Here is a 25707-nt window from a genome sequence, read left to right on the forward strand (position 1 = left end):
CTGGAACAGCAAAAAGAGCCTGAAGCAGTTTTCTTTTTTTTTTTTTTTTTCCCTTTGCAGTTTGCCTTAATGAATATAAATGCTCTTTAGTTTTATTTCCTTCAGCTTTTGTGTGGACTGTACATCTGTATTTGCTAGATTTGTTGTTACTGCATGATTTTTGGGATAATATTGTTTCTCCAAGAACATCCTGACCACAATTCAAGTAGAAGCTAGTCTCTCTGCTCCAGTCCACTGGCTGCCATTAATAACAACAGCTGTGGTAAACTTCTCTCTAGGTCTGAGCCTTCAGAAGAAACCATGAGGGTCCAGCCAACCCTAGGATTTAGCTACAGTATAACCACGCCACAGATTTCACAGTTAAAATACATTGAAAGTAGTGAAGACAGCTTTCTAGTCACTCGGTTTCTGACACTGCAGAACATCTCTGTATTGTATCAGAAAAGAAGGTTATTAGTGTTCTTTGTTCAGAAATTATGTCACTCTGCTTTGTGGTCTCACTGAAAAGCTGTGACCTCCACCGACTTCTGAACTGTCAGTTTCCATCCCTTATGATTATCTCTTGTCTTGCTTTGAATATTAATGGCACAAAGCCATCCTTGTCTGCAGTGAGCACAATCCAAGAAGAGCCTACAAAAATTAAGCAAAAAAAAAACAAACAAAGAAAATGAGTGTACTGCTCTGGTTACGTAAAATGTACAAGCACGTTTTAAAAAGTCAGCCAGCACACGAGCAGAGGAGGCTTTCTTTTTGTGCTCTAAAGCCTGATTAGGCTAATGACATTAAGGTCTGACAATCCGTGCTGAACACACCTTTGTGTAAATGCAAAGTGGGGCCAAATGAAAGGTCTTGAAAGGTTTGAGGCATTTTGTCCCTTATTTAAATTAAATTGAAAAAGCAGGTGCATCTTTGCTCGTTCTGATAAACTATAAGTATCTCAATTTTCTGAAAACTCAAGCAGTCTTCCCATGCTGACTTTTGTTCTAGTGACATCTACTTCTGCTTATCCCTTTTGCTCATCTGCTCTACCCAAATGATGAAGAGATGATAAAATCTCAAAAAGTTGGCAAAGAAAATGTTTGTGCCATATTTGTTCTAGAAGGAAGTAGGGGTTTCCATCTCCTTTACTGTCCAGCCAAGACTGTTCAGTATGTTTTCAAATTCATGTAGCAAATAGAAGGAAGTTACACCTTGAAGATTACTTACAAAAGATGATTTACAAAGCTAATGTAATAAAATTTCTTGTCCTTTAATTATTTATTGTATCTTCTCATAAAGAGAATGAACAAAATCTGAATTATATATTATATATTAAAAAAATATTCTTAATACTTTTTTTCTGGAAAAAGAAAAGAGGCAAGATTGAAAAACAAAGACATCAAAGTCATTCAGGTTCACTTTCTTTGCACAGCAGCAGAAAGCAAACCTAGCCCTTCCCTTTGTTTTTTACTTTCCTTTGCAAGTCAGCTTGAAAATGAAACTATATGTACCATATTTTTTTTTTCCTAGTGATTCATCTGTTTCCTTTTGGACTGGATATTGCAGTTCTTATAGAAAGTAGTGAATTCTTTGTCTTTTTTTTTCAGTTTGACATTTAATGAAAGAGAAAAAAATCTGTGGCAACTGAAAAGCTTTGTGGGAGCCCTTGGATCACACGTCTTTCTTAGAGCATATGATCCTGTCATTACTGAGCAGGGGCATTAGCTGGGATATGAGTTAAAGAAAACCTTGATATGTTCTGTTGTTGAAATTTTGAATTTTGATAGATAAAACTGTGTTTTGAAAAGCAATGTGGAAAAAAGGAAGTGTAGAAAATCTAGAAGAACCATGCTTAGTTTTCGTCAGGCATAATAAAGCACGTTCCTGGACAAGGCAAATCTCCCCTCCTCATGCTATTACCAAAGCACTTTTCCAGGCTGCTACGCTATTGCACATTGTCCTGTCACCTGTTACATCATAAGAAGATTGTAATTCCAAACCATGAATCTTTAATCTTCTACTCTTAATACTTTCTTTCTAATTCTAGACAGACTTCAGATTCTGTAAGCAGTGGGTCTGACAGTGGAAATTCTTCTGTCTGAATCGATAGTTACATTGTTGGTCACATTGATAAAGCATACTCTTTTGTCAGACTCTTGGGAATTTCAAATTTCATCCATGGAAACGTTTGAAATTCTCTGTGTTGTTGATAACACTTGCTTGGAAGCATATCCCACAAAATATTTCAATGGTGGAAAAACCTTGTGCAGAATGTAGTGCCCTTTTCCTGTGCACAATTATTATGATGATGAACTGCTGAAAAGAGAGACATCTGTATGCTAATACCAGGGCACTATATGACAGGCTATATTTAGTACAGGTAATGGTATTACAGTCCTGGGCTTAAAGTGCAACCGATGAGGCCAAGCTCATATAACTCTGATGATCTTAATAGCCTTGCTGTGGGGATGAATTTGGCCTACAGTTGTGAACTTTTTTCCCCCAGTATATTCAAATTTAAGTGTTTGTTCATAGTAAAAAATGCCAAGCTGTCATTGTAGTACAAGCACGCTCTTCATTACAGGATGGGAGTGATATTTTTAAGCATCACATTATACAAGCACGCTCTTCATTACATCCCCTTTAATTATATAATAATAAAGGATGGGAGTGATATTTTTAAGCATCACATTTAATATTCATACCTGGTGGCAAAGGAGAGATTTAGGAATATAAACCTGTACTAGTCAGAACTGAATAAAGAGCTACTACTTCTTCCTACTTACAAAAACTACTTCCAAGAGTTACTTCTTGTAAATACTTCTGCCCCAAACCTGATAATTTTGCAGGATTTCAGTGAGTTTTAGAAAGATTCTTGTTTCTGTTGTTCTTTTTGCTGTCAACAAACAAATTCCATTTCAGAAAAGCCATGCACAACATTGAACAGAAAGAGGGACAGGTTAGGATGATTCTGAGACATTGTCTTTTTGATATCTCTGAAGTCGAATGTATGAAATTGAGGAGCAGTGCTTTGCTAATTAAATATTAAACATTAAACTGTTCTATAGAGCTGAAAATAAGTTTTCTCAGGCCCATTATTTATTATTTTCTTACTGAATTCTGAACCTCTTTTGTCATTATGGGCATTTGTTTCCAAAATCAAGAGCTGGAAGTACAGGCCAAAAATAGTATGGTCCTTGCCCTGCAAAGCTGCATTGTGTTACTGCAGAAGCCTGCTGGGAAATAGCTCAGGCCTCAACAGCAAGTGGAGTTTTTTCATATATACCTCCACTGCACGTATATACCTCACTGCATAGTGAGAGAGATAGCTGACAAAAGTATGAAACCTGCATCTTCAGCCTGGAGAAGAGAAGGCAACCTCCCAGAACCTGAAGGGGCTCCAGGAAGGCTGGGGAGGGACTTTTGACAAGGGCAGGGAGTGACAGAACAAGGGGAAATGGCTTTAAACTGGGAGAGGGGAAATTTAGATGAGATATTAGGATGAAATTCTTTCCTGTGAGGGTGGTGAGACACTGGAACAGGTTGCCCAGAGAAGCTGTAGTTCCCCCTCCCTGGAAGTGTTTAAGGCCAGGCTGGATGAGGCTTTGAGCAACCTGGTCTAGTGGAAGGTGTCCCTGCTGATGGCAGGGGGGTTGGAACTGGATGATCTTTAAGGTCCCTTCCAACCCAAACCATTCTGTGATTCTATGATAACTTCATCTTCTGGAACAACTTGCAGAAACTGCTCTAAGCCAGGGGAAAACTGAAACAGTCCAATGTGTCATGGATAAAGGCAGCTCCTCTGATCTGTGTTGTATTTGTAGCCTCATTCTTGTGGTCTCTTTGACAACAAAGAGATAAGCAGAACATGAATGGCAGAATGGTGCATATTTTACATCTCTTTATTCCCCCTGTCCTTGGTGCCAGCACCAGTAACATCCCAGGTCTGGTGTCTTTTTCATCCATAAGCCTATTATTTAGCAGCCTGGTATGTAACCATAATTATTTAGAAAACTACAGCTTATATTATTACTTTCCTTTTCTTTTTTTTATTTCACCAACAGTTGAATTCATTTCTCATAAGACAGAGTATGCCAATTAAGCCAATGTGTCCCTGCCTGTCAGGGGCTAAGACAGGGGACAAGACAGGGACTAATTTATGGATCTCTCAGTGTGAAAATCATGCAAGGAGATCATAATTACAGACAACTATTGTAAAGCCTAAGTTCATAGTATCCTTAGACTGTGATGAGAAGCATTTCAGACAACTGGCTAAAAAATAAATGTTGCTGAGAAGGTAGTGTACATGAACAGACAGGGACAAGGTAATTCAGAGACCAGTCCGGGACTGGGATTTCCCTAGCTGCTTCTGTCCTTACAAGTTAATCAGTGGTGGACGAGACTGGCAAACAAGAACAATGAGCTTCTTTGTTTATCTTACACTAAAACAATCCCAAATGCTACATGATACACACCTATATATCATATTCTGAGAATGAATTCTTCTCCAGCCTAGTCTATTGTCAGGTCTGGGTCATGCTTGTAAAGATGGGCAAAGCAAAATTCCAGAAGGTCTCAAGGAAGGGAACATTTCTTTTTCTGAGTAACACAGTTACTGATTATTTTCTCAGCTTCCCTCTGTAAAGTCATCTAACATGACTCTGGTACTAGGTAGTTCTGCAGTTGTTTAGCATTTAAGTGACTTCAAGAGACACTCTGCCATATTTCAGACAAAATTACAAAAAACCCCTAGCTATCTCAGTTTACTAGAGTATGGGGTAATTATTCTACCATAAATGCCTCTTACACTAAAAATCTCAGGTGAAGCCAGAGAGCAAAAATGAAAAGAACATACCGTGTTTCATTTCAATAACAGGCAGATCAAACAGCTGCTGGACCAAATTCAGATGGATCTTGCCATCACAGAGGAGAACATCTTTTGTTTCTTCAGTAACTGCTCCATTTGAAAAACTTTTCTTCAAATGCATGCATGTAAAAGAAAAGATCTTGTTAAAGGCTTAGACATTGCACCTGAGTCCTTTTAACCATTCCTCTGCTCTTACTCTTTCAATTCTTTAGTCATTTTGCTTTTTCTTTGTCTGTCTTTGGTACAATTTATAGATGACACCATCATGCAGCGCAGTTCTAAGCACAATCTCATAATCCCATGTGAAGGGGAAGATGCCTCTTTGCTTTTTGCTTTGTGTGCTTATGCAGCTCAAAACTGCATCATCCCTTTCTGCCTGAAGAGTCAATTGAGTGGAAGGGAATATATCATTCCTGGAATAAAGTTGTTCAAAGTGCTACCAGAGCAAATGAGAACTCTGCTCAGTTTCAGTGGTGTGCATGGGTGGTTTTGGTGGTCATTGGTCGGCTGTTCCACCTCAGTAAAATAACCCTAGTTCTGGCAGAGAGAGAATTGCAGAGAGATTGGACATAGCGACAATCTCTCTGAAAAGCTGTTGCTATGTTATTTGGCCCACAGTAGCTTGGGAATCTTGTGACTTTCTTTGAGAGGGAGGGAATGTATAGATTCATAGCCCTGGAATTTTCTCTGACATTCACTAAAAGAACACACTTGAATATGAAGGTGGCATATCCGTGCTTCATGAAGTCTGGCCTTGAGAATCAACACCTTTGTGTTCCGTCATTCCGATTACTGCACAGTGCAAGGACCACAAAATAGTTGAGCTAAGATGGTTATGGAGTGGATATATATTTGCATTTACATTTTCCTATCTGCTTTAATTTTTGCAGTAAAAATTATCCAGTGACTCAATTCCATTATAAAATATATGTGAATAGAACATTTTCTTATAAATAATCTTGCTGTACTTCCATCACTCCATACTTTCCACCTGTGTAGTTCCCATGTTATTTTTTTTTCCCTTTGTCATCCCTTATGTTTGCAATACCCCCAGATTTAACATATTTGTTATCTGAATGAACAGTCTGTTTATCCCATTTCCTAGAACTTTCTGTTTTGTACATTCAGAAGGTTTTAGAACAGGTTGAAAAGCTGTCATCTAGCCTAACTCCTGTTCTAGTCCTACCCCGTCTGTGTCTGCTTCATACCCTTGAATCTTCCTTGCTAATATAAAACTTACAGTTGAATGAATTCACAACTGCATCTTCTATTTCTGTGTCTAGTAATCTAACCTTTGACTAAATAAATGTCTTTTTTAATGCTTGTCTTCGTTTCTGATTGTGCTGCCTTTTGACTCAGTCACTCTCTCATGTGCTTTTTTTGCTGTGTAATAACCTTTCTAAATCACACTTTCATTTTTTCTGTACATAATATGTATGCTGTCATGCAACCACATTGGATTCTGTAAATCAGAACATCTACCAACTGTTGCAAAACTATTTTTACCCCACTCTATCATAAATTAGCCATGCAGGTAGTATATGGCTGATTGTTATTTATTTATGTATTAAGATTGATTGAAGATATAAGAACTGTAAATATATCTTTCCATTAAAAACATAAACTTTCCAGCTCCCAAAGTCTTCTCATCTCTTCCACATTCAAAACAGCCAAAAATTTGTTGCTGTGTAATTAATAGGGCAATACCTCAGGAATGCATCCAAAAAGTATCATTTTCTCAGTCATAAACCTAGAGTAACTTTTTATTACAGCCATAACTATGTAACATAACTTCTTTGTCATTTTTAGGTCTCTTCAAATTATATAGTACTATGTTCTATTGAACCTAAATACACTTTAAACTCAGTGAATGTTCAGCAGTGAGCGTGTGTTTTGCTTTTACATTGCAAAGATGCTATTTGCCTGTTAAGGTATTTGTGCAAAGCTTTTCATTGCTGCATCTTGTGGATTAGCACATCTAACAAGTACTTCATTTTCCTGAAATCAGGTTGAAATAGCAGAGCTTATTCAAACTTGTACTTCAGTTAATGAATTATAGAAAAAGGTGGACTGTTAATGAGAGAGGCACATTGCCTCGACCCGAGTGGTTCATTTTTTCTCGTAGATACTCAAGAATAATCAGAAAACAATCTGGCTCCACCTCTGTTGACTTGATATCAGGTGAATGGAAGTGTATACTAAGGATGACTCCATTCTACTATGTTTCTTACTTAGCCTTGCAAGTTATCTTTGGAACAGCCATTAGAAAGTAGATGACATTTTTGTATATACAAAGCTACATGGCATCTATTTTTTATCCTAACCAGTTTGTAAGTACAGAACTCAAAGCTTAAGTTACAGACATGTTTGTCTTTCATCGCTTGTGACCATTTATATTAGCTATTCTCTCTGTGTTTGTCATATGTTTCTGTTTATAATGATAAACTTAGTCATCCTTACATTTATTTTTGTGTGCTGGCAGGTCAAGAATCTTCCTCTGTTTTAATCTTCTGATTATTTAGCCTTTTTTGTTTAATGTTTAGTTTAAGTGATGATAACATCTCTTCTTTTTAAAAGGAGTATGTTCACACACATCATATCATAGATTAACTGATTTAAACCCATGCCTTCTTGAGAGGTGAGTAACTGTTAGTATTCCCTTTTTATAGATGATCAAACCATTACACAGGAAGATTAAGAGATTTACTCAAGGTCATAGAAGTTAATTTATCACAGAATAAGAAGTACCACTAAAATTTAACCTTAGTATTCCCATTTTCATGCCATAACCCAAAGACAATTTCTATTCAAATCTAAATTTAATCCACTTCTTCCCAAAATACCTATCTGGTTTTGCTCTGTTGCTATTTATCTCCAATAGAAGACAGAGGACTTGCAGTTCTCAGATTAAAATCCCTTAATGTTAGTTGTTTTATCCTAAACCAAATTTATTTTGTAGACTAAGAAAATATTAATCACAGAAGAAACAAATATATTTCCACAAACGTGAGTGGATATTTTCAGATCAAGTTTCTTTAGCCAACTTCCTGTAGTATGTCAAGTCCAACTCTCCCTCAAAAAAAAAAAAAAGAAAAGAAAAGAAAAAAATCCAACAGCAAGAAAACATCAATTCAAGATTTGTTTTCCTTCCTCTGTGTCAGCCTGCCCCATGATCGGGTTTTATAGCCTATAAAGGGTCTTCTGGGCAGCAGCCAGCCCATCACAGCCTTGCCAAACTGTCTTTCAAAACTCATGTTTTGGAATGCAAATATATACGAGAAGAAAATCATTTACTAAGGCAAAAAAAGGTTCCTGGATTAGATGTTATACACCATATGTCTGCACAATAAATAAATATGTCTTTCATCGCTTTTTTGAGCAGTCAGCTAGTTCTGCCTCTTGACCTTTTTCACTGTTTATTTTGGTTTTTTAATGCACTGCCTGCACTTGCCTGGATGCTAAGATCATCTTCATGAACTTAAATTCAGTGACTGATGAAACAGTGAGGTAAATAATATGCTACCAATCAGAATTGTTTTTACTGCCACTGGGTTAGTGATCGATTGCAGTTTGAATGTGTCTTTCTTGCACTTGGATGTCTAGAAATGTAAAATGTTTTCCAGATGAGGCCTCATGGCTGTGTTGCCCAGTATTGCATTACTTACTGGGGGTGCCTCACTGATGTACCCACAGACTGCCTGTGTTCTTGTCAGAAACTTATCACATCTTTGATTCAGTCACATATGCAAGCTTTTGTCATCCTTGGCTGTTTCCAGCTAATGAATATCCAGTTTATATCAGAAATTCCTTCTATTAATCCTGGAATATATAACTATGCACTTCATATTAGTTCATTAATCCATTTTTTTAATTCTAGATGCTAAGGTCATCAAATTACAGGTGCAATATCCTGATCCTCTATTGAAAATACTACTGACTTTATGTCATATGCAGATTTTATTAGCATATCTCATCAGATCATTAATGAAACTTTTAGATTAGCCTGAAGATCAATTATGAGAAAATCCACTAGCAAATTTCTTCCATTTTCTTTTATATTACTATAACCATTTACTATCTTCCTTCCAGCTAATTCCTTAACCATCTTATATTTCTTCTCTTAATCCCTTTTCTCTACTGTTCAACAAATAATTTCCCCTGTGGCACGATTTCAAGTACTGTACTGAATTACAGGTATTTTAAATATTCTTCATATCCTTTGTGTTAATAGTCTGTTCTTTTATAAAGGAAAGGTATCAAGTTAGTCAGTCACATCCCAGCACTGTTGAATGAATGGTGCTGTAGTTGCCTAGAACTCTTTTTCCACTTTCTTAAACCTTTGATTTCAGCTCTTTGTGTTGTGCTTCAGTGGTAATTTCAGTTTTGATACCTTAGTACCCATTAGCCAACTTGCTTTTGCCTTGCCCCTGCAAGATGTAGGATGAGAACAAACTAGTAAATTAAATAGATGTGGGGGTTCTGGCCCAGAAGACAATGAAAAGAGAGTTAGATGGCTAAGGAAGAGCACTGAAGAGGAAGGAGAACCATGATTTTTGACATTCAAAGTACCGTGTCTCATTAAGCCTTGTGCAGCATTGCCACAGGTAGTATTAATTAGATTTGGCAGGCTACACTGCTCCCCTTTCCTGTCATGATTTCTACTGTTTTCATGCTTCTATTGTCATGATTAAAGCAGTGCTGTGATTCCTGTTTGATTTTTGGTGGATCTTGATTTTATTTTGGTGGAGATCTTAATATCTTTGCTTGCCCTTACGTGGGACATTCCAACTGCAACTCTAATTATTAACCTGTCAGAGAAGCATAAGCCTGTAAAGTGTTTACTGTGGAAGAGATCTGAGGTGCTCAGGGGTGCTTAAATCCCTCTACAGTTTGCATTTATAGTGCATATTAGTATTTCAGATGATATGATGCTACTCTTTGCTCCCTGTTAATATTTCTGCAACTACTGTTTCAGGTATATTGTCATCTAAGATATACCCTTTGTCCTCATGCTTGTGCTTCCAGGATCTTTATGTTTGGAGTGTGGGTATTTTTAAACACAGATCTTTACTTCCTTTGCAGAGTACAAAAGCATGGATTCATTTTTGACATTACATATTCCTTTTCCTTCGCATCTGTGTATCCAACAAACAAATCATCAGGTCTAATAAAATGTATTGTGTCTCCTCTACAAACCCTGCTTGTCTGCTATTGATCAGTTTCAGAACATTGTTGTCAGAATTTGTTCTTAACAAATTCTTCAACCTTTGCTCAAAATGTTATCCATGCATTAATCACACCTTCTCTTGACTACTGCAGGTCTTTCTTTTACGGTCATCCTAAATCTCTTTCTTTTAAACTTCAGGATGGCTGACTAGTTTCTTACTCTGGGGAGCAGTCATATCACCTTCCTCTTCCATCATTTTCATGACTTTCTTTCTATTGCTCAACCCGAGTCAAAATTGCCCTTTGGTTTTCAGAAAGGTTCATGGTCTTATTACAGCTGATCATTGCAGCCTGGTCTTTGCTCATTTTTACTGTGCCACCATTACACCCTCCTTCTTTATCTCTACTTCATGTTTTTCTATCAGAAAAACTTTATTGCTGTATGTTTGGATCCGTTCTATTCATCTCCCAGCTCTGTGTAAAAAAAATGTTTCTATTATAGCTGACCTTGGCAATAAAGTTTCCTACAGTAAATTGTATGAAGATGCTATAAAAGTACAAATTGACTTGTATACAGTTATTGGTGAGTGCTAAGAAAAGGAAATCATGGTGACTAATTGCTGAAAATATATTTATTTCCTGTTTACTTATGCACTATATGCTCTCAGTGATACAGACCACTTGTGAGCAAAATCTAGGAGTTTGAGGATATTCTTCAGACTGAGATGAATTTTACTCCTCCTGGAGAGGTTTGCCTAAATGCCATTAATTTCAGATCCAGATTGTCTTTATTTCCACTGTAATTAGCTTTTGAATGAAGCTAGCTTAAATATTCTGCAGCTGTTTCTTTTCTGGGGAAAAAAGGATGATAAAAGTATCTTGTAAAATGAAACAGAAACCAATCTGTGACAGATCCTCATCCCTTCTTTTTTGTTTCTTTTTAAATAATAGCCTCTTCTTGCGTCTATCTGTCTGCCCTCCCATGCTATCCTGAATCAAAAGACTGTATGTGATGAAAGAGCAATAATATTTGCTTTTCAGGGTTGAATGATCAAGTCACCTCTGGTGGCTGAATGCTATTAGACAAGTGATAGTGCGGTGACATTTCCAAAGTGTGAGTGATCATGTTTTGTTTTTATGGCTATGGGCTACAAAGAATATAAATTCTGGGAGTACTACCTGGACGTGACTTCAGAGGTGTGACAGGTAGGTCAGCACTAACAGAATAAACAAAGGTTTTAAAACTATTTAGTGAGCAGACATTATGAATTATTAAGTAATACACATACTGTTTTATGTTATGGTTTTCTAAGCAGAACTGGAAACACACACAAGTATGTCAATAATGCTTCTGCACAACAATGTTTGTAATTGCCCATTAATTATTGCTACATTTTTTTCTGTTAGGTTTTAAACTTTCCTTTTATGTTTTTAATGCATAAATATGGCAGTACTGATCATTATATTTTATAGTACAATAGATTTCTCAATCAAGATTGAGCCTCTGCCGTGCTGGGGATTATACAAACACTTAAGAAGACATGCACTTGGCAGAAAAAGCTGAAAGATAATGGCCATATTATTGACTGGACTGCAGTGTTCCTAAAGCTTAGAATGTTTTCCACAGGCTGATATTTATATCATAAGGCAATAAAGCTATTTCCTGACTTTTTGCACTGTGAACACAGAGCCTGGCTGGAACCCACAGCCCAGCTGGTCTCTGAGCTCACAGAGCACTAATCAACTCCTGAAGGAGGAACAAGGTTTAGATGTCTGAATCCAAACTAATCAAAACAACTATTTTCTGAGAAAATTATTAGCTGCCTATGAAGCAAATATTTCCCTGTCTGTCTGGAGGCCTTATTGCCATCAGTCTATTTTTCATTATTTTTTGGCATCATGCTGTGATCCTGTTAGATTTCAGAAGAGAGGCTGAACTATGCAAGGCATTAGCTGTGACTTACACAGAAAAGCTCTATGTGTCGGAAAGACGTTAAGTGGCACTTTTTCTCAGTCATTATAATGCGATACTAGCAGTGCTTTCTGCTGGTTCCATGAGAAACTAACCTGTTCAGATTATAAGAGTCTTCCTTTCTAAATGTAGTTAGTCTAGCAATATTTTATAAGCACTGTTTTTTTTGTTTTGCTTCCAAAGGAAAAAAAAAACCAAGATAATTAATTCTTACTGCTTGTGCAAGCAAACGCGCACAGTGACTTCAGATCTTAGATTAATGTTACGTGTCACAAACACAGCTTCTCTTTAGAAAGGTTAATCCAATCGAATCCAAGAGATAGGGCTGCTTGCTAAATAAATAAGTTGATTTATGTTAAGAAATCAGACTTAATTTGAACATGCTGGAGAACAGAAGGGCTTGCTTCTTGGCAAATAAAATCCTAAATTATTTAAAATAGACATTGCTTTTTTCATCTGAATCTGTATAATGTATTCAAGTTAAATAATCAATGAATTCAGATCAAAAGCTTTGCTTTTATCCAGAGTAACTAACATGCTAGAATCTGCATAAATGCCAAGTAAACAGTTGCTAAAGCTAATGAATGTGTTTGAATTGAGTCACCATTCCCTTAATGAGTGTTTGAGGAGGGGTGCTTAGATGTCTGTATGGATTCCTTTAAAACAAAAGGAAGTAAAACCTGTCTGAGAAGCTCATATTTCAGCATCATCACAATGTAATGTATTATTTTTAACATAATGCTGCTTATGTCGCAGCAGATAAGTGCGTTTATAACTGACATCTACATCCTGAAAGGGACCCCAGTTTTAGCAGTAATACCGCTAGCATCAGCATGGCCAAAAATATTATCAGTACAATGTTAGTATTACTGCAAATAATACTAAGAATAATGGCCAGAAATTATTACCCAGCCTACATTCCTTTGTTGAAATTCTTATTGAAGCCAGTAGGAATCTTGCCAAAATGAGAGTGGGATAGGAACATGATGATTTGACATTTGTCTATTTATTTAATGAAATTATGATTAGATATTGAAAGGGGTTTTGTTTTGATTTGGTTTGGTTTGGTTTTTGGTTGTTTGGGGTTTTTCTCAGAAAATCTGAAGTGATAGTATGTTTTACAAATTGAGTATGTCCAGCTCTGTGAAGATTAATGGTGAGAAATTAAAGCAGAAAAATGCCAACTTCATGTCGTGCCCACCTGAATTTTCTATAAATTGAGGTTCAATACTTTGTTTCAGCCTTCATGAGAATCTAGCTATCTTCAAACTCTGGATTTGAGCTTTGAATTTATTATATTTCTGGTGAGCTACTGTACCACCCCACTCATAGGCTCATCTAACATAGTTTAGTACACTAAACTAACCTATAAAACTTTTTTACACTAACAACTGTTTGGCTCTGTTCTTTCTCTGTGATGGATGCACACAAAATCTGCTGGTATCCAAGACAGCTGTGCATAATCAAAGAAGAGCAAACAGACATAAATCTCCCATGTGAAGTATCCTCTAAGTTACCCACATCATCCTGAGTTATTGTTTCAATGGCAAATTATAATACAATTTTAGATTAAGCTTGATGCCAAACTCAGGTTACATTTCTCATGGGTTGATAAGAATTAAACTGCATCTGCTTGATTTAAAGCTAAATAAATACAAGATTGTTTAAAAATTCAGTGTCCTATCACAAATAAAGTTGACAAAAAAGTTACCTGGTAAGTGATATGAACGACAGGTGGTTCCTGTGAACATGGATAGGCTAAAGATGTCCTCCTCCCGTTTTTAGCAGAGTTCGTTATTTCAGAAAGACTCAGTTGTAACTCATTGAAGCTGCCACAAAGTCTCTCTAAATTTCTAGAGATGTGATTCATTCCTCTTTCGCTTGGCAAATTGTTGGTTTTGGGAGAACTTGATGTTTCTTCGTTCACCTTGAACTGCACTTTTGGGGAAGCTGGTCTGCTGGAAAGCCTGGTAAGTGTTCCAAAACCAAGAAAAGACACTGCACGATTGGTAGGTTCAGCATCCAATGTTTCCAGGGCCACCGAGGGGTCACCTGGGAACCTTTTTTCATCCAGGTCACTCACACTTGATGAAGAGCTCTGCTCATAACTAGGGCTCTTTACTTCGACGAGTCTTCTCCTGCCCGTAGGAGACTGAATAACTCTGCTTCTTGGTATTAACAGCTCCCTGCTTTGAGGTTGGTCTTCTGTGGCAAGATTTTCAAAGAACTTTCTTTTTCCAGGAATATTCACCGAGGATTCAAAGTTACAAAACATATTCTGCTTAGTCTCAGGCAATGCTGAAGAATCTTCTTCCAGCATCAGCTCTTTGACCATCAGACGGATTACATACCTGTCTGAGCTTGAAGATGGAATGAGATTGGGCTCAGGGAACTTTTGCTTCCCAATCAGAATCAATAGGAGTTTATCTGACAAAAAACATAGACCCTTTGGTCTTTCATTTTTTTCCAGCTGGATTTGTTGAATATGAGGCATGCAAGAAGAGGTTACTGAATACACCAAAACAACGTTAGAAGTATTAGAGGCTACTGCCACAATCTGAGCTCTAAGATCAAAAGCCATTATATCAGGAACCAGAATACCTGGGATGGTGACTTTTCTGGTGGTGGTTACCTTCCTCTCAAAAGTCACCAAGATTAAGTGAGAAGAATCTTGACCATTTGTTGCTGCAGAGTCTTTGCGTTTCAGAGCAATAAGAGGTCCAGGATCAGACCGACGGTGGTTTGCAAGGATATGGGTTAAATCCATGGGACCTGATGAAGAAGAAGCAACTGATTCAACACCTGATCTATCTGAATCTATGGACTTTCTTCGCAGGTCCATGGAGTATTCCTCATCACCAAGCACCAGAGGAGACTGTGAGATTAAACAACCAGTTTCTGTACCAGATGGCATGCCAAATGCAATGCCCGCATTCAAACCACAGATACTATCTAAAGGAAGCTCAGTAGCTACAGCAATTTGGAAATTCAGTGTGGCTTCTATAGCACAGATATAAGCTCCCACATCAAAGACTGGGCAAAAGGAGCAGGTAGTTAGAGTTTTCTGAGCATCATCCCATATGTAGGAATGCAGGGCACTACCTATAGCAACTACTAACCGATTACCATCCTTAGTCCAGCAAGCACAGTGGATAAGCCCACTGCTTTTGATATCCGCCTTAACTCTAGTGTTGTCAGTACGAACAGCATGCAAGACTGACGCATCTCTTTTCGTAAGCACAGCCAAGACCTCCTTCTTTGGATGCCAGACACAGCCATGGGAAAGCAGTGGAAATGGCTCACCAACTTCACAAGTCTGAGAAATCAAGGGTTTGTTCTTCTCTGCAGTGCTGTAGCCCAGCTGCCAAACGCTAACATGCTTTTTATGCTGAACAGCGAGCAGAGCTGGGGTGTCTGTAGAGCAACATGGGCCCCAGTAAAGCCCATGAACATGTTCAAATTGACCAACAACACTTGAGTCTCCAAACTTTAGCTGTCCATTATGATAGTATAAAGCAGTCAGTATCACTTGCTTCCCATCTGTCCAAGCAATTCCATGCAAGGGGTGGATGGCCTGAGATAAAGCATTGAGGCCAGTTCTCAGCAGTTTTGCCTTTCCCAGCTCCATCTTCTAAAGCTTTCTGTCTACTGGTCGTTGTTCCAAAGTAGAGAATCCATGGAATTCACTTGCAGATCACGATGAGAATTTTTTTTTTCTTGTGTCTCCTTCTCTTCCTTTCCAGAATAAGACTGGTTTTTCTGCTAACAATCCAAGAGCCTGTATTGTGAACTCCTTCCCAGTAAGCCTGCAGCTGCTCTTCTAAGTATAAATCCATGCCAAAGCTGCTTTTGCTATGTCTTTTCCTGGGAGGAGTTATCATCTTCATGTGATGGCTAACAAGGTTTAACCAATTACTCTACGTTTTCGTAGAAGTCTATTTTTAACTTTTCACTGCTGGGAGTATATTTAAAAATAACACTCTAATACCTTGACCTTCAGTGAGTGAAGGTCTTTGGTGAAGGCTGGAGAGAGATCGTACACTGTTAAGCCTAAGTATTAAGCTACAGCCTGAAATAATGACCTGGCACTTCTTTCAACCAACCTTTGAAGGATTAAAGAAGACTTAAGCATACCTGAGAACTGTACAAGGCAGATTGCAATCTCTGATGGGCAGCATCTTTCAAAGATACAACATCTTAAGTGGCTATGAAAGGAAAGGAGGAAAGGGAAATCATGCTCTGTTCTGTCAGTAGTGACAAGAGGAGGAAGGAGGGCAGGATTAAAAAAAAAGCAAAACCATCTAGGAGCAAAACCAGCTGATTAGTGTTCATTTTACTGGGTCAGATTTCCTAGCTACAGATATATATTGATTTCTACTGATATATATTGCCCCTGTACTGGGCACTGGTGAAGCTGCCCCTCAAGTGCTGGCTTCAGTTTTGGGCTCCTCACTACAAGAAAGACATGGAGGTGCTGGAGCGTGTCCAGAGAAGGGCAATGGAGCTGGGGAAGGGTCTAGAGAACAAGTCTTATGAGGAGTGGCTGAGGGAACTGGGGTTGTTTAGTCTGGAGAAAAGGAGGCTGAGGGGAGACCTTCTCACTCTGTACAACCTCTGAAAGGAGGTGGGTGTTGGTCTTTTTTCCCAAGTAACAAGTGACAGGACAAGAGGAAACAGCCTCAAGTTGCACCAGGGGAGGTTTAGATTGGATATTAGGAAAAATTTCTTCACTTCGAAAGGGCTGTCAAGCATTGGAACAGGCTGCCCAGGGAAATGGTGGAGTCACCATCCTTGGACATATTTAAAAGACGTGTAGATGAGGTGCTCAGGGACATGGTTTAGTGATGGACTTGGCAGTGTTAGGTTTTTGGTTGGTCTCAATGATATTAAAGGTCTTTTCCAACCAAAATGATTCTATGATACTTTCTTGATCTTCCAGCCACCTATATCTGAGGACTGTTCCCTCATCCTATAGCCAAAATACAAAGAGGAAACCAAAGTTTTCCTGTTTCCCCACACTCTGCAGTTTCTGCAATATGGAACATAACATCTTTGAGTTGACAAAAACCCAACCAATAAACTCATGTAACACAGTGGGCTGTGTGAGGATACACCAGTTTGGTTCAACTGCACTGTTTTAGGACCAGTGCTGGTTCAGATGGACTACCTTGGGTGTCTCCATTCTTCCCTCCTCAGCACATCCTTTTCTGGGGTTAGTTTGGACAGACCCTGCATATCACTGAACTTAAATTGTCAGGGTGGGATTCATTACTTAAATATGAGCAACCATTACTATTTTAAATTCCCTAGAATATCTGAGACAGCCACACTGTCACTTGCAGGAGAGTAGTGCCATTCTGGAGTAGCAGCTGGCAGCAAAGAGATGATCCCTAGATAGTCCCTAGACTCTCTAAGATGGAATTAGAAGCTTATATACAGGTAATAGAATCCTATCCTTAGCATCCTTTTGGAGTTCTTCTCCTTTCTGCTTTGATATAACTTGTGTCTCTTGCTGTTCACGTTTAAAAAAAAAAAAAAAAAAAAAAATGTTAATAAATTAGACCTGGGCAGAGGTTTACAAATTATCAGTATAATGACTATGATTAAAGATGTAAGACTTAACTATACACATTCTGCATCTTTGGCTGATTTATACTTCATATATAATTTGTCCAGTGCTACCTGGCAACAACAGCCCTCTTGTTGAAGGCCGTTAGTTGGACCTTTGTTGTAAGAATCTTTTTAGTATCCTTTTCCCAGGTGTATTTACTGGGGATGTTGAATAGTACTAAAGAACTCCCAGATTTGTATGAAGTCTCATATTGTCATTTACAGCTACTTGTTTTTTGATGAAGATTACATTCAAAATCAAGGGGTTTTTTTAAATATTCATCAAGGACAAGCCATCAGTCTTGGAATAGATAAAAATTAAAAAGTTAAATGTGCAGGTTAGAAGATCTCTTCTTATGCAAGACTCCAAAATTTTTGGTTCCTGCCTTTGCTTGCAGTGAAACCATACTTTTTAATGATTTTACCTTACCCATTGCTGACACAGATGATGTCTGGGCCACGCTTAAGATGCCACACTGCCAGAGCTGTTTCACTAGGAGCTCTGACTACTCTCTACATCCTCTGAGTGGTTGCAGGATTATTGTGTCATATATTAGTGGTAGCTTTTTACTCATAGTAGTTACAATGAATAGATACATTCAAATACAATCTCAGCAGCTCCACAAACTTGCAGAGTTTGTATAAGATATTTTTGTTTTGCTTTAAGATAATGCCGCTTCGCTGCTTTGCTGTCTGCTGGGTGTATTTTATTGAACTGGATAAAGCTATTCTTTAGCTCAACCAACTCATCTAGATTCTGAATGGTGCTTTAAATATCGTAACAAAACTATGTTGCAGCTGGATTCTAGCAACCTCAAATCTGTTTTAGATGCAGAAACTTCTGCCTCAGTATGACTGAAATGCTCAGAAGTTTCACTAAGGATGATGTGTGTTCTGCCAGCTATGCAGACAGACGGAGATCATGGGCTACTCATGTGGAAGACTGGTCTTTCTTTGCTGCTTTTTTTTCATTGCATCATCTCTCATAGCATGCATCTGCTCTTCAGCAGTGTCTGTGACATTATCATGGGGCAATACAAGGCTGAATCAATGAGATTTGCCAGTAACAGAAGCACCCTCAATTCTGGAATTAAGGACGTCTCATGAACACTGAGATCTTGAAAAATATTTGTATCAGAGCCACAGTGAGGTTTTCATCTATCTCTGAAAGCATTAGGAAATAGGACTTAATCTGATTTACTTTTTTTTATTTCTAGTAATTCTCTAAAATACTCAGATATAAAAATAACAATATCCACAAAGTTCCACTGGCATGGTAGCGAGGTGGTGAGGCAGTGAGGTGTGATATATTCACAGCTTGCCACTGCTTTGGCCTTGCTTTTTTTTCCTCACACTCTAGCACCTTTATTTCACCACGATGACTCACCTCTTGTGTCCTATCACTTAACATCTTTACATTCCATGGCAGAGTTTTTCTAGAAAGTCTGAAGCCAATCAATAAAGGTGCTTAGCAGATAAGGAGTTACACAGTTCATTTAAATCAAAGGAGGTTCAGAGATCTCTGACTTCAAGGAATGTTTGTAATACAACTTCAGTGACTGTGAGATGAGGCCAACTGAGAAACCAGACACAAAACCTTTAACAAGTTTGCTGTAGCCTTTTAAAAAATCTCTAAAGCTCAGTGTTCCTTGAAATCTGCAGGGCTTGGACACACCACAATGCCTATTCTGTAGCAATTGAGTTTGAAACTCAGACTCCATTTGAGATAAAATTTGAGGATCTCAATTAAATTTCCTCTGGTTCATTCTGTGGTTTCTTTTTGATGTGAGAGAATAATGTAGGCAAGAAGCTTCTCTGAGAACAGAATCATCTAGTACCTCCATAAGCACCATATAGGATGAAACTAATTTGAGATAACATTACCTTTCAGAGTGTCTCTTTAAAAAACTATGTAAATAATGGAAGACTTGTAAAATATACAAAGGTAACAAAACATGAGTCATGCCATGATTACAGAATTTTAAGAAGTTATACTCAGGATCAAAGCAAATTCCAGATGCAGGCACAAGGTGAATGAAAGAGACTATGAACTTCCATTTGGCACAAACTAATTTTTTAAAAACAGGATAAAAATAGAGGGGAAAAAACAAGTTCCCCTTATTCAGGTAGCTTATTTTTCTGGGAAAAAAAATAAAAAATTCTGTGTCACCTTAGCACGCAGTGATCTATATAGCACACACTCAAAATAAAGGCTGGTAACTGAAAACTGTCCTGGCAATACTGCAGTTTTCCTCTGAGACCCAAGAGAGCAATGCAAAGAGTAATCTGTTAGTAATCTGAGACACTCCAGTGAGCGACCACAGTCTTTACACTGTACTGAGCTAGATTCTGATCCTATTAGCATCTCTGTGCCTCTGATTAACTTTGGTATAACTTAGATCAGAACGTCACCCATGGTTTAAACAGGGTGTCTCAGCTGGTGACACCTTGGCTGGCTCTGTCCTGCAGAGTGATTCCAGCCAGCCAGCCCCTGTTGCTTTGGAGGAGATGGTTGTTAGAAGTACCATACAATGTCCAAAACTGAACCCCACCCACTGAGCTGCACACAGCCATTGGTTAGTAGCCAGGAGTTCCCATGGTTCATAATGAAGGTTGGAAAATTAATCCAGCCCTCATCACTGCAGAGGTTGAACTACCCTTTTTTATAATACTAATTTTATATTGCTGTTTCCCCACATTGCTATACTTAGTATTCACCTGTCTGGGGAAATGGTGAATACATTTTATGTTCAATATGGATTAGAGCTAATGAGTTCCAGGTTCTTAAATATATTTACCTGTCTATTTCTTGTCCAGTGGGAAATTGATATCTAAATATCTCTATGGATCTGAGTTCAGTGTCTTGCTGGAAAAGCTGAGATTCAGGCTTCACTTTCTCCTTTATTCATGGTAAAATAACTCCTTCTGGGCTAAATCTTGCTTCAAGTTAATTAAATTGATGTTAATATTCCTGGTGACTTCAGAGGAAGACAGATCCAGCTCAATATGTAAAAAAAAAAGTAAGAGTCATAATTTTTCTAATACTAATTTAACTCAACTTTATAAAATGTCTAATGCTTTGTGGTATTTTTACTTCAAAAATATTTCTATTTAAAGCTACCCACCATCATTTCACCAATTTAAGTAGATGTGTCATTTAGTTCAATACTTTCAAGAAGCTTGAGTAATGTATTTATTTTTCCACACTGACATTTCTTCGCCTTGAGATCTGATTTTAAAAAATAGTTATCTGTCACGAGCTAACTGGAACAGAATGTAAAAATCATGCACAGTTAATAAAGATACAAAATACGTAATCTGTCAGAGCAGATCGACTGATCACGCTATGTAAATCAGCGTTCTTTTGACAGTGATATGTCTGTGTGCTGTTACTGCTCTCAGAATGGGATTTAACCCACTAGCTAGCACATTTTCATATGTATATCACATAAAGTGTGACAGGTCGAACAGAAGATTGCATTTTTTACGTAAATATATTTAAGAAAACTGATAAGCTTGGTTAATTAAAAAAAAAAACCCAACACTTATGCAAATTATTATGTAAAGGTAAGGCCCTGATCTTTTCTAAGCAGCCTATGTTCAAAGTAAGGAGACTTCCAGCAGGAGAGTCACAGCTTCTCTCTGAGACTATTTCTTTTATACTTGCAGTGCCATGGTCTTACCCTTCTGGAGTGACTACCTGGGCCAAATGTAACAGGCTGGCATGATCTGTCATCTGGTGAATAGAGGCATCTAGTATGGGGATACAGATGATGGAGGAGATACTGCTAGAGCACAGACAAAAGTTTTGCAGCTTCTTGTAGAAATTCATAAATTTTGTGAACTCACTTCCATACGCGGTGATGTGCTGCTAGACAGCAACTTTCCAAAGGTAGTAAGTATATGACTGACTGCAGTGAGACTTCTGACATGGGACCTCTGAAATCCCCCTGGATCTTGGGGAGGCCATCAGAGATGTTGGGGAGGCCATCAGAGGCCATCATCAGATGATGAGGCCATCAGAGATGCTCCATCATATTGTTTCAATCTGAGCTATCCATCAGTCTTGCAGGACTGTTGTCAACAGTCCTCTTGATGTTTGTGGTTCTTGGAACTCTCTCTCTTCTGTAATAGAAAGGCAAATATCATGCAATTCTAACATAGTAGTCCAGCAAGTTTAGGGGAGTAGAGTTGGTGGAGCATTTATTAATCTCCCAAGCCTTCCCTTTTGTGGTTTAGAGTGAGACTCTTGTGGGTCATTGGAATGGGGAGAAGAGAACCAAACCTTTCAGAAGGCCACTTCATTCTTCCTCCCAGCAAGACTGTTGACTCAATATTTTTCTTTCTTTCACAATGATAAAGCAAAATAGGTGAGAAATTAGGAAAGAAAGCCCATAAAGGGTGGTTGTGCAAACATGGTCACAGAGAATGAGATTAATTTGTGTCTAGTTCTGGGGCTAGAAAACCAACGTAAGAAAGATATACACCTACTGGAGTGAGTCCAGAGGAGGTCCACGAGGATGATCAGAGGGCTGGAGCAGCTCTGCTGTGAGGACAGGCTGAGAGAGTTGGGGCTGTTCAGCCTGGAGAAGGCTCCAGTGAGACCTTCTCGTGACCTTCCAATACCTGAGGGGGCTCCAGAAAGGCTGGGGAGGGACTTTTAACAATGGCAGGGAGTGATAGAACAAGGGGTAATGGCTTTAAACCAGAAGAGGGTAGGTTTAGATGAGATATGAGGAAGAAATTCTTTCCTGTGAGGGTGGTCAGACACTGGCCCAGGTTGCCCAGAGAAGCTGTAACTGCTCCTCCCTGGAAGTGTTCAAGGCCAGGCTGGATGAGGCTTTGAGCAACCTGGTCTAGTGGAAGGTGTCCCTGCTGATGGCAGGGGGGTTGGAACTGGATGATCTTTAAGGTCCCTTCCAACCCAAACCATTCTATGATTTTATAATTCCTACATCCCACATCCTTACCACTGCTGATTGTCCTCTCTGTCTTAGATCACTATTTTGTGACTTAATACTCCCATCTGCCAGGGAGGGAGTATTATGTATATGCCAGTCCCTTGTGCTCACTTTATAAAGCAATCAAGTTTTCATTGGTGCTTTTAAAAAAGGAATATTTCCTGAGCTGGAGCTGTGTTTGTGTGGAGTAGAATATTAAGGAAACTGATAGGAACTCCAGAACTTATGTTCTTAAAATTAGACTATGCAGAAGAGTATGAAATGTTCTTTAGGAAACATTCCTGTCTTGGCAAAGAGAGGGGATGAATGATCTAATAGGTCTTTCCATCTGTAAGTCAACATTCAGCTTCCAAATTATGCCAGTCTTTTTCTTTCATAAGCATTAAATGTATTTGTTTTTGAAGACGACTTTTTAGGACCTTCTTCTTTACATGATGAGGAAAATTTATACTTCTGAAGTGGTATTTTTATCATTTGCACCAAACACATCAGATAACAAAGGAACTTCTTGCGTGGCTAAACAATAAATAGATCATTCTCATTTGAAAGTGATGTGAAGAAGGGCAAAGGATAATAATATTTTTAGCAGATACATATTTATCCCAGATTGATAATTTGTAAGGGTCACTTAAACTCTGTCTACACTGGGAAAATAATTTATTATTGTAATGCAAGTCAGGACAGCATGAGCCTGACATAACCCTGTATTGAAACGGGTTGGTTGACAGTGCAGACAGAGTCAAACTCTTAGTAACATCTATTTTGGAAAGTGCACTGGAAGGCAAATTTCATAAAGTATATGAACATTGGTTGCTTTTGAATCATGTGGATTCCAGTACCTATTCAAGCAGTTAAACCACAGTTGAGCATATTGATAGAGGAGGATCATGGGGTCTCCCTCTGAATCTAATTTTGCTTGATGTATGGGGTGTGCATGATGATAACACTTCTGACAGCCAGGTTACATGAACAGTTTTACTGTTGCTGTCACTGGTAGAGCTGTTCTATTTCAGGGATGATTAGGGGGCAATTTCAGAAATCTCTGAAGAGAGCTGCTTCCCAGCTGTATTTGGAAGCCCTTGTAACCTTTGACTTGGTCTTCCCTAGAAATGTTCTTGCTAGTTAGACTTAGCAGGATCTCCCTACCTCTTCTCCCACAATATCAACAAATATATTGGTGAATGTGTTCTAACAAACCTGGTAAGTAAAATGAAACTGTAGTAACATTGTGCTGCTATCCACCTGCTTGTTTAAATAGTTCACCTATAACTTTCTGTGTAGGCTGAAACAGAGCTATAGTGGATGACAATTTTAATCCATAACCCTTGAGCTAGTTTAAGTCTTAGGCAGAATTGTATTGAAGGTCCTGTGGTGTCTACATTTTTACTGAAAGCCTTTCATGGTTCTGTTTTGTCTCAGATAAGGCCTTAATTTAGAATAAAAAAAAAATAAAAATACAGTTCTACTTCATTAGTAGGAAGGATTAGAAGTTTTTCCACTCAAGGTTCAGTTTAAGCCTAAATAGCTGTTCTCCAGGATTCAGCCACCTTGACTCCATAGGTGCAAAACCCAGAACGGCTGACTCAGCCTTTCCTTTCTGTAGGAGAGCTAAAGGCCAAATGCTGGGTCAACCCTGATGAGGAGCCAAATACCAGAAGGATTAGTGTTTGTGTTTGTCCTAGAGATGAATGTAAAAAGCCTGAGATTTTTAGTGGCTGTTGTTGATCTGTTGACACTTACCTAGAGTTAAAGCTCTCCCTGGAGTATCATGCAAAAAAAATCCAACCCAACTTTTTACAGTCTTTCTGTGCTGTCCTACTCATAGCTGTCCTGGTATGTGTACAACCTGCCTTTCTGCCTGCTGATTTTTTAGTTGTAACTTGAGATCATTTTGGTCAGGAAGTTCTAGAAACTCATTAAATAGTGTTATAATTGCACATGCAGAATGAAGGAAAACAAATACGGCCTTAATTTTCTGAATCCATTACCCAGCTCCCTTGATTCATTTATCTGGAGGATTGAGAATGCCAGTTAATTTCTTTTCTGCAGTTACATTTTCCAAAATCATTGAAAGACTAATCAGAAGCTTGTAGCTAATATTTGTGGCTTGTTTGGTTTTCTCCTGTTGTTTGAACTGCTTCCAATATGTCTTGCCAGTGACATTTCTTCAGCAAGCAGAATAAATAACAAAACTATAGAGAAAAGAGGTTTATAGGAGGAGGAGAAAGCAGGAAATGTGTTGCACTGTAAATACAAAGTTTCTCAAAGTCACTGACTTCCTTCTGTAACTTCCATGGCAAGGAAATGACAGAGTTGGACTAACTAGTTTACTATTTGGATTCCAGTTCTGTTTTGTTCAGTTTGAAAAATAGACTTATGTACATTTTTTAATATATTTTTTGCTGTGAAAGATTGGATGGAAGAGAAAATTTAATCCTATTGGGCTGTCTAATTGTGATGTTGTTATTGGAAATTTTATTTTTGAGACTACACTGCATGACCCTGACTTTAGGCTCATGGCCCTAAGGTGTATTTATAATAAAAGAGGCCCTCTGCCCCTGAATTGTTTTCAATCTAAATAGACAAGGAAGAATAATCATTCTTATTATATAAGTGAAATACTTATGCACAGAGCAATTCAGGGCATATCATAGAATACCAGGTTGGAAGGGACCTCAAGGATCATCCAAAGTCCAACCTTTCTTGGCAAAAGCACGGTCTAGACAAGATGGCCCAGCACCCTGTCCAGCTGAATCTTAAAAGTATTTAATGTTGGGGAATCCACCACTTTCCTGGGGAGATTATTCCCATGGCTGATTGTTCTCATTGTGGAAAATTTTCCTCTTGTGTCCAATCGGAATCTCCCCAGGAGTAGCTTGTACCCATTACCCCTCTGTCTTCAGTTCAGCAAGCTGGCTTCGAGACAGTAGGCAGTGAAGCAATATCAGTGCATCAGTCTGTAGGTCTGCTAATTAGCCTGGATGGATGCTGCAATTTCATGTTTCCATACCGTTGTGCAGTGCCCAGTAGATGGATTAGCCACTCTGGAGCATTCTGCATTGCAAACAGAACCAAAGTGATTGAGAGTCATGCAGTCAATTTCAGAACTGTGGTTAACCTCACTACCGCTTCTGTATTTCCTTCTCTTTTTC

At 38.3% G+C, this 25707-nt stretch overlaps 1 protein-coding gene across 1 annotated transcript; it reads right to left on the reverse strand.

Moving 5' to 3' along the window:
• Positions 1–535: 535 nt before the first annotated feature.
• Positions 536–15612, reverse strand: LOC104519879 (WD repeat and coiled-coil-containing protein). The gene is made up of 3 exons (XM_029086128.1): positions 13696–15612; positions 4835–4955; positions 536–630 (listed from the first exon to the last, which is right to left on the reverse strand). The coding sequence occupies exons 1-3, from the start codon at positions 15610–15612 to the stop codon at positions 536–538; spliced, it is 2133 nt and encodes a 710-aa protein (XP_028941961.1).
• Positions 15613–25707: the final 10095 nt, after the last annotated feature.

Source organism: Antrostomus carolinensis, unplaced genomic scaffold (assembly GCF_000700745.2).
Source record: "Antrostomus carolinensis isolate BGI_N321 unplaced genomic scaffold, ASM70074v2 scaffold15727, whole genome shotgun sequence".
Taxonomy (NCBI): Eukaryota; Metazoa; Chordata; class Aves; order Caprimulgiformes; family Caprimulgidae; genus Antrostomus; species Antrostomus carolinensis.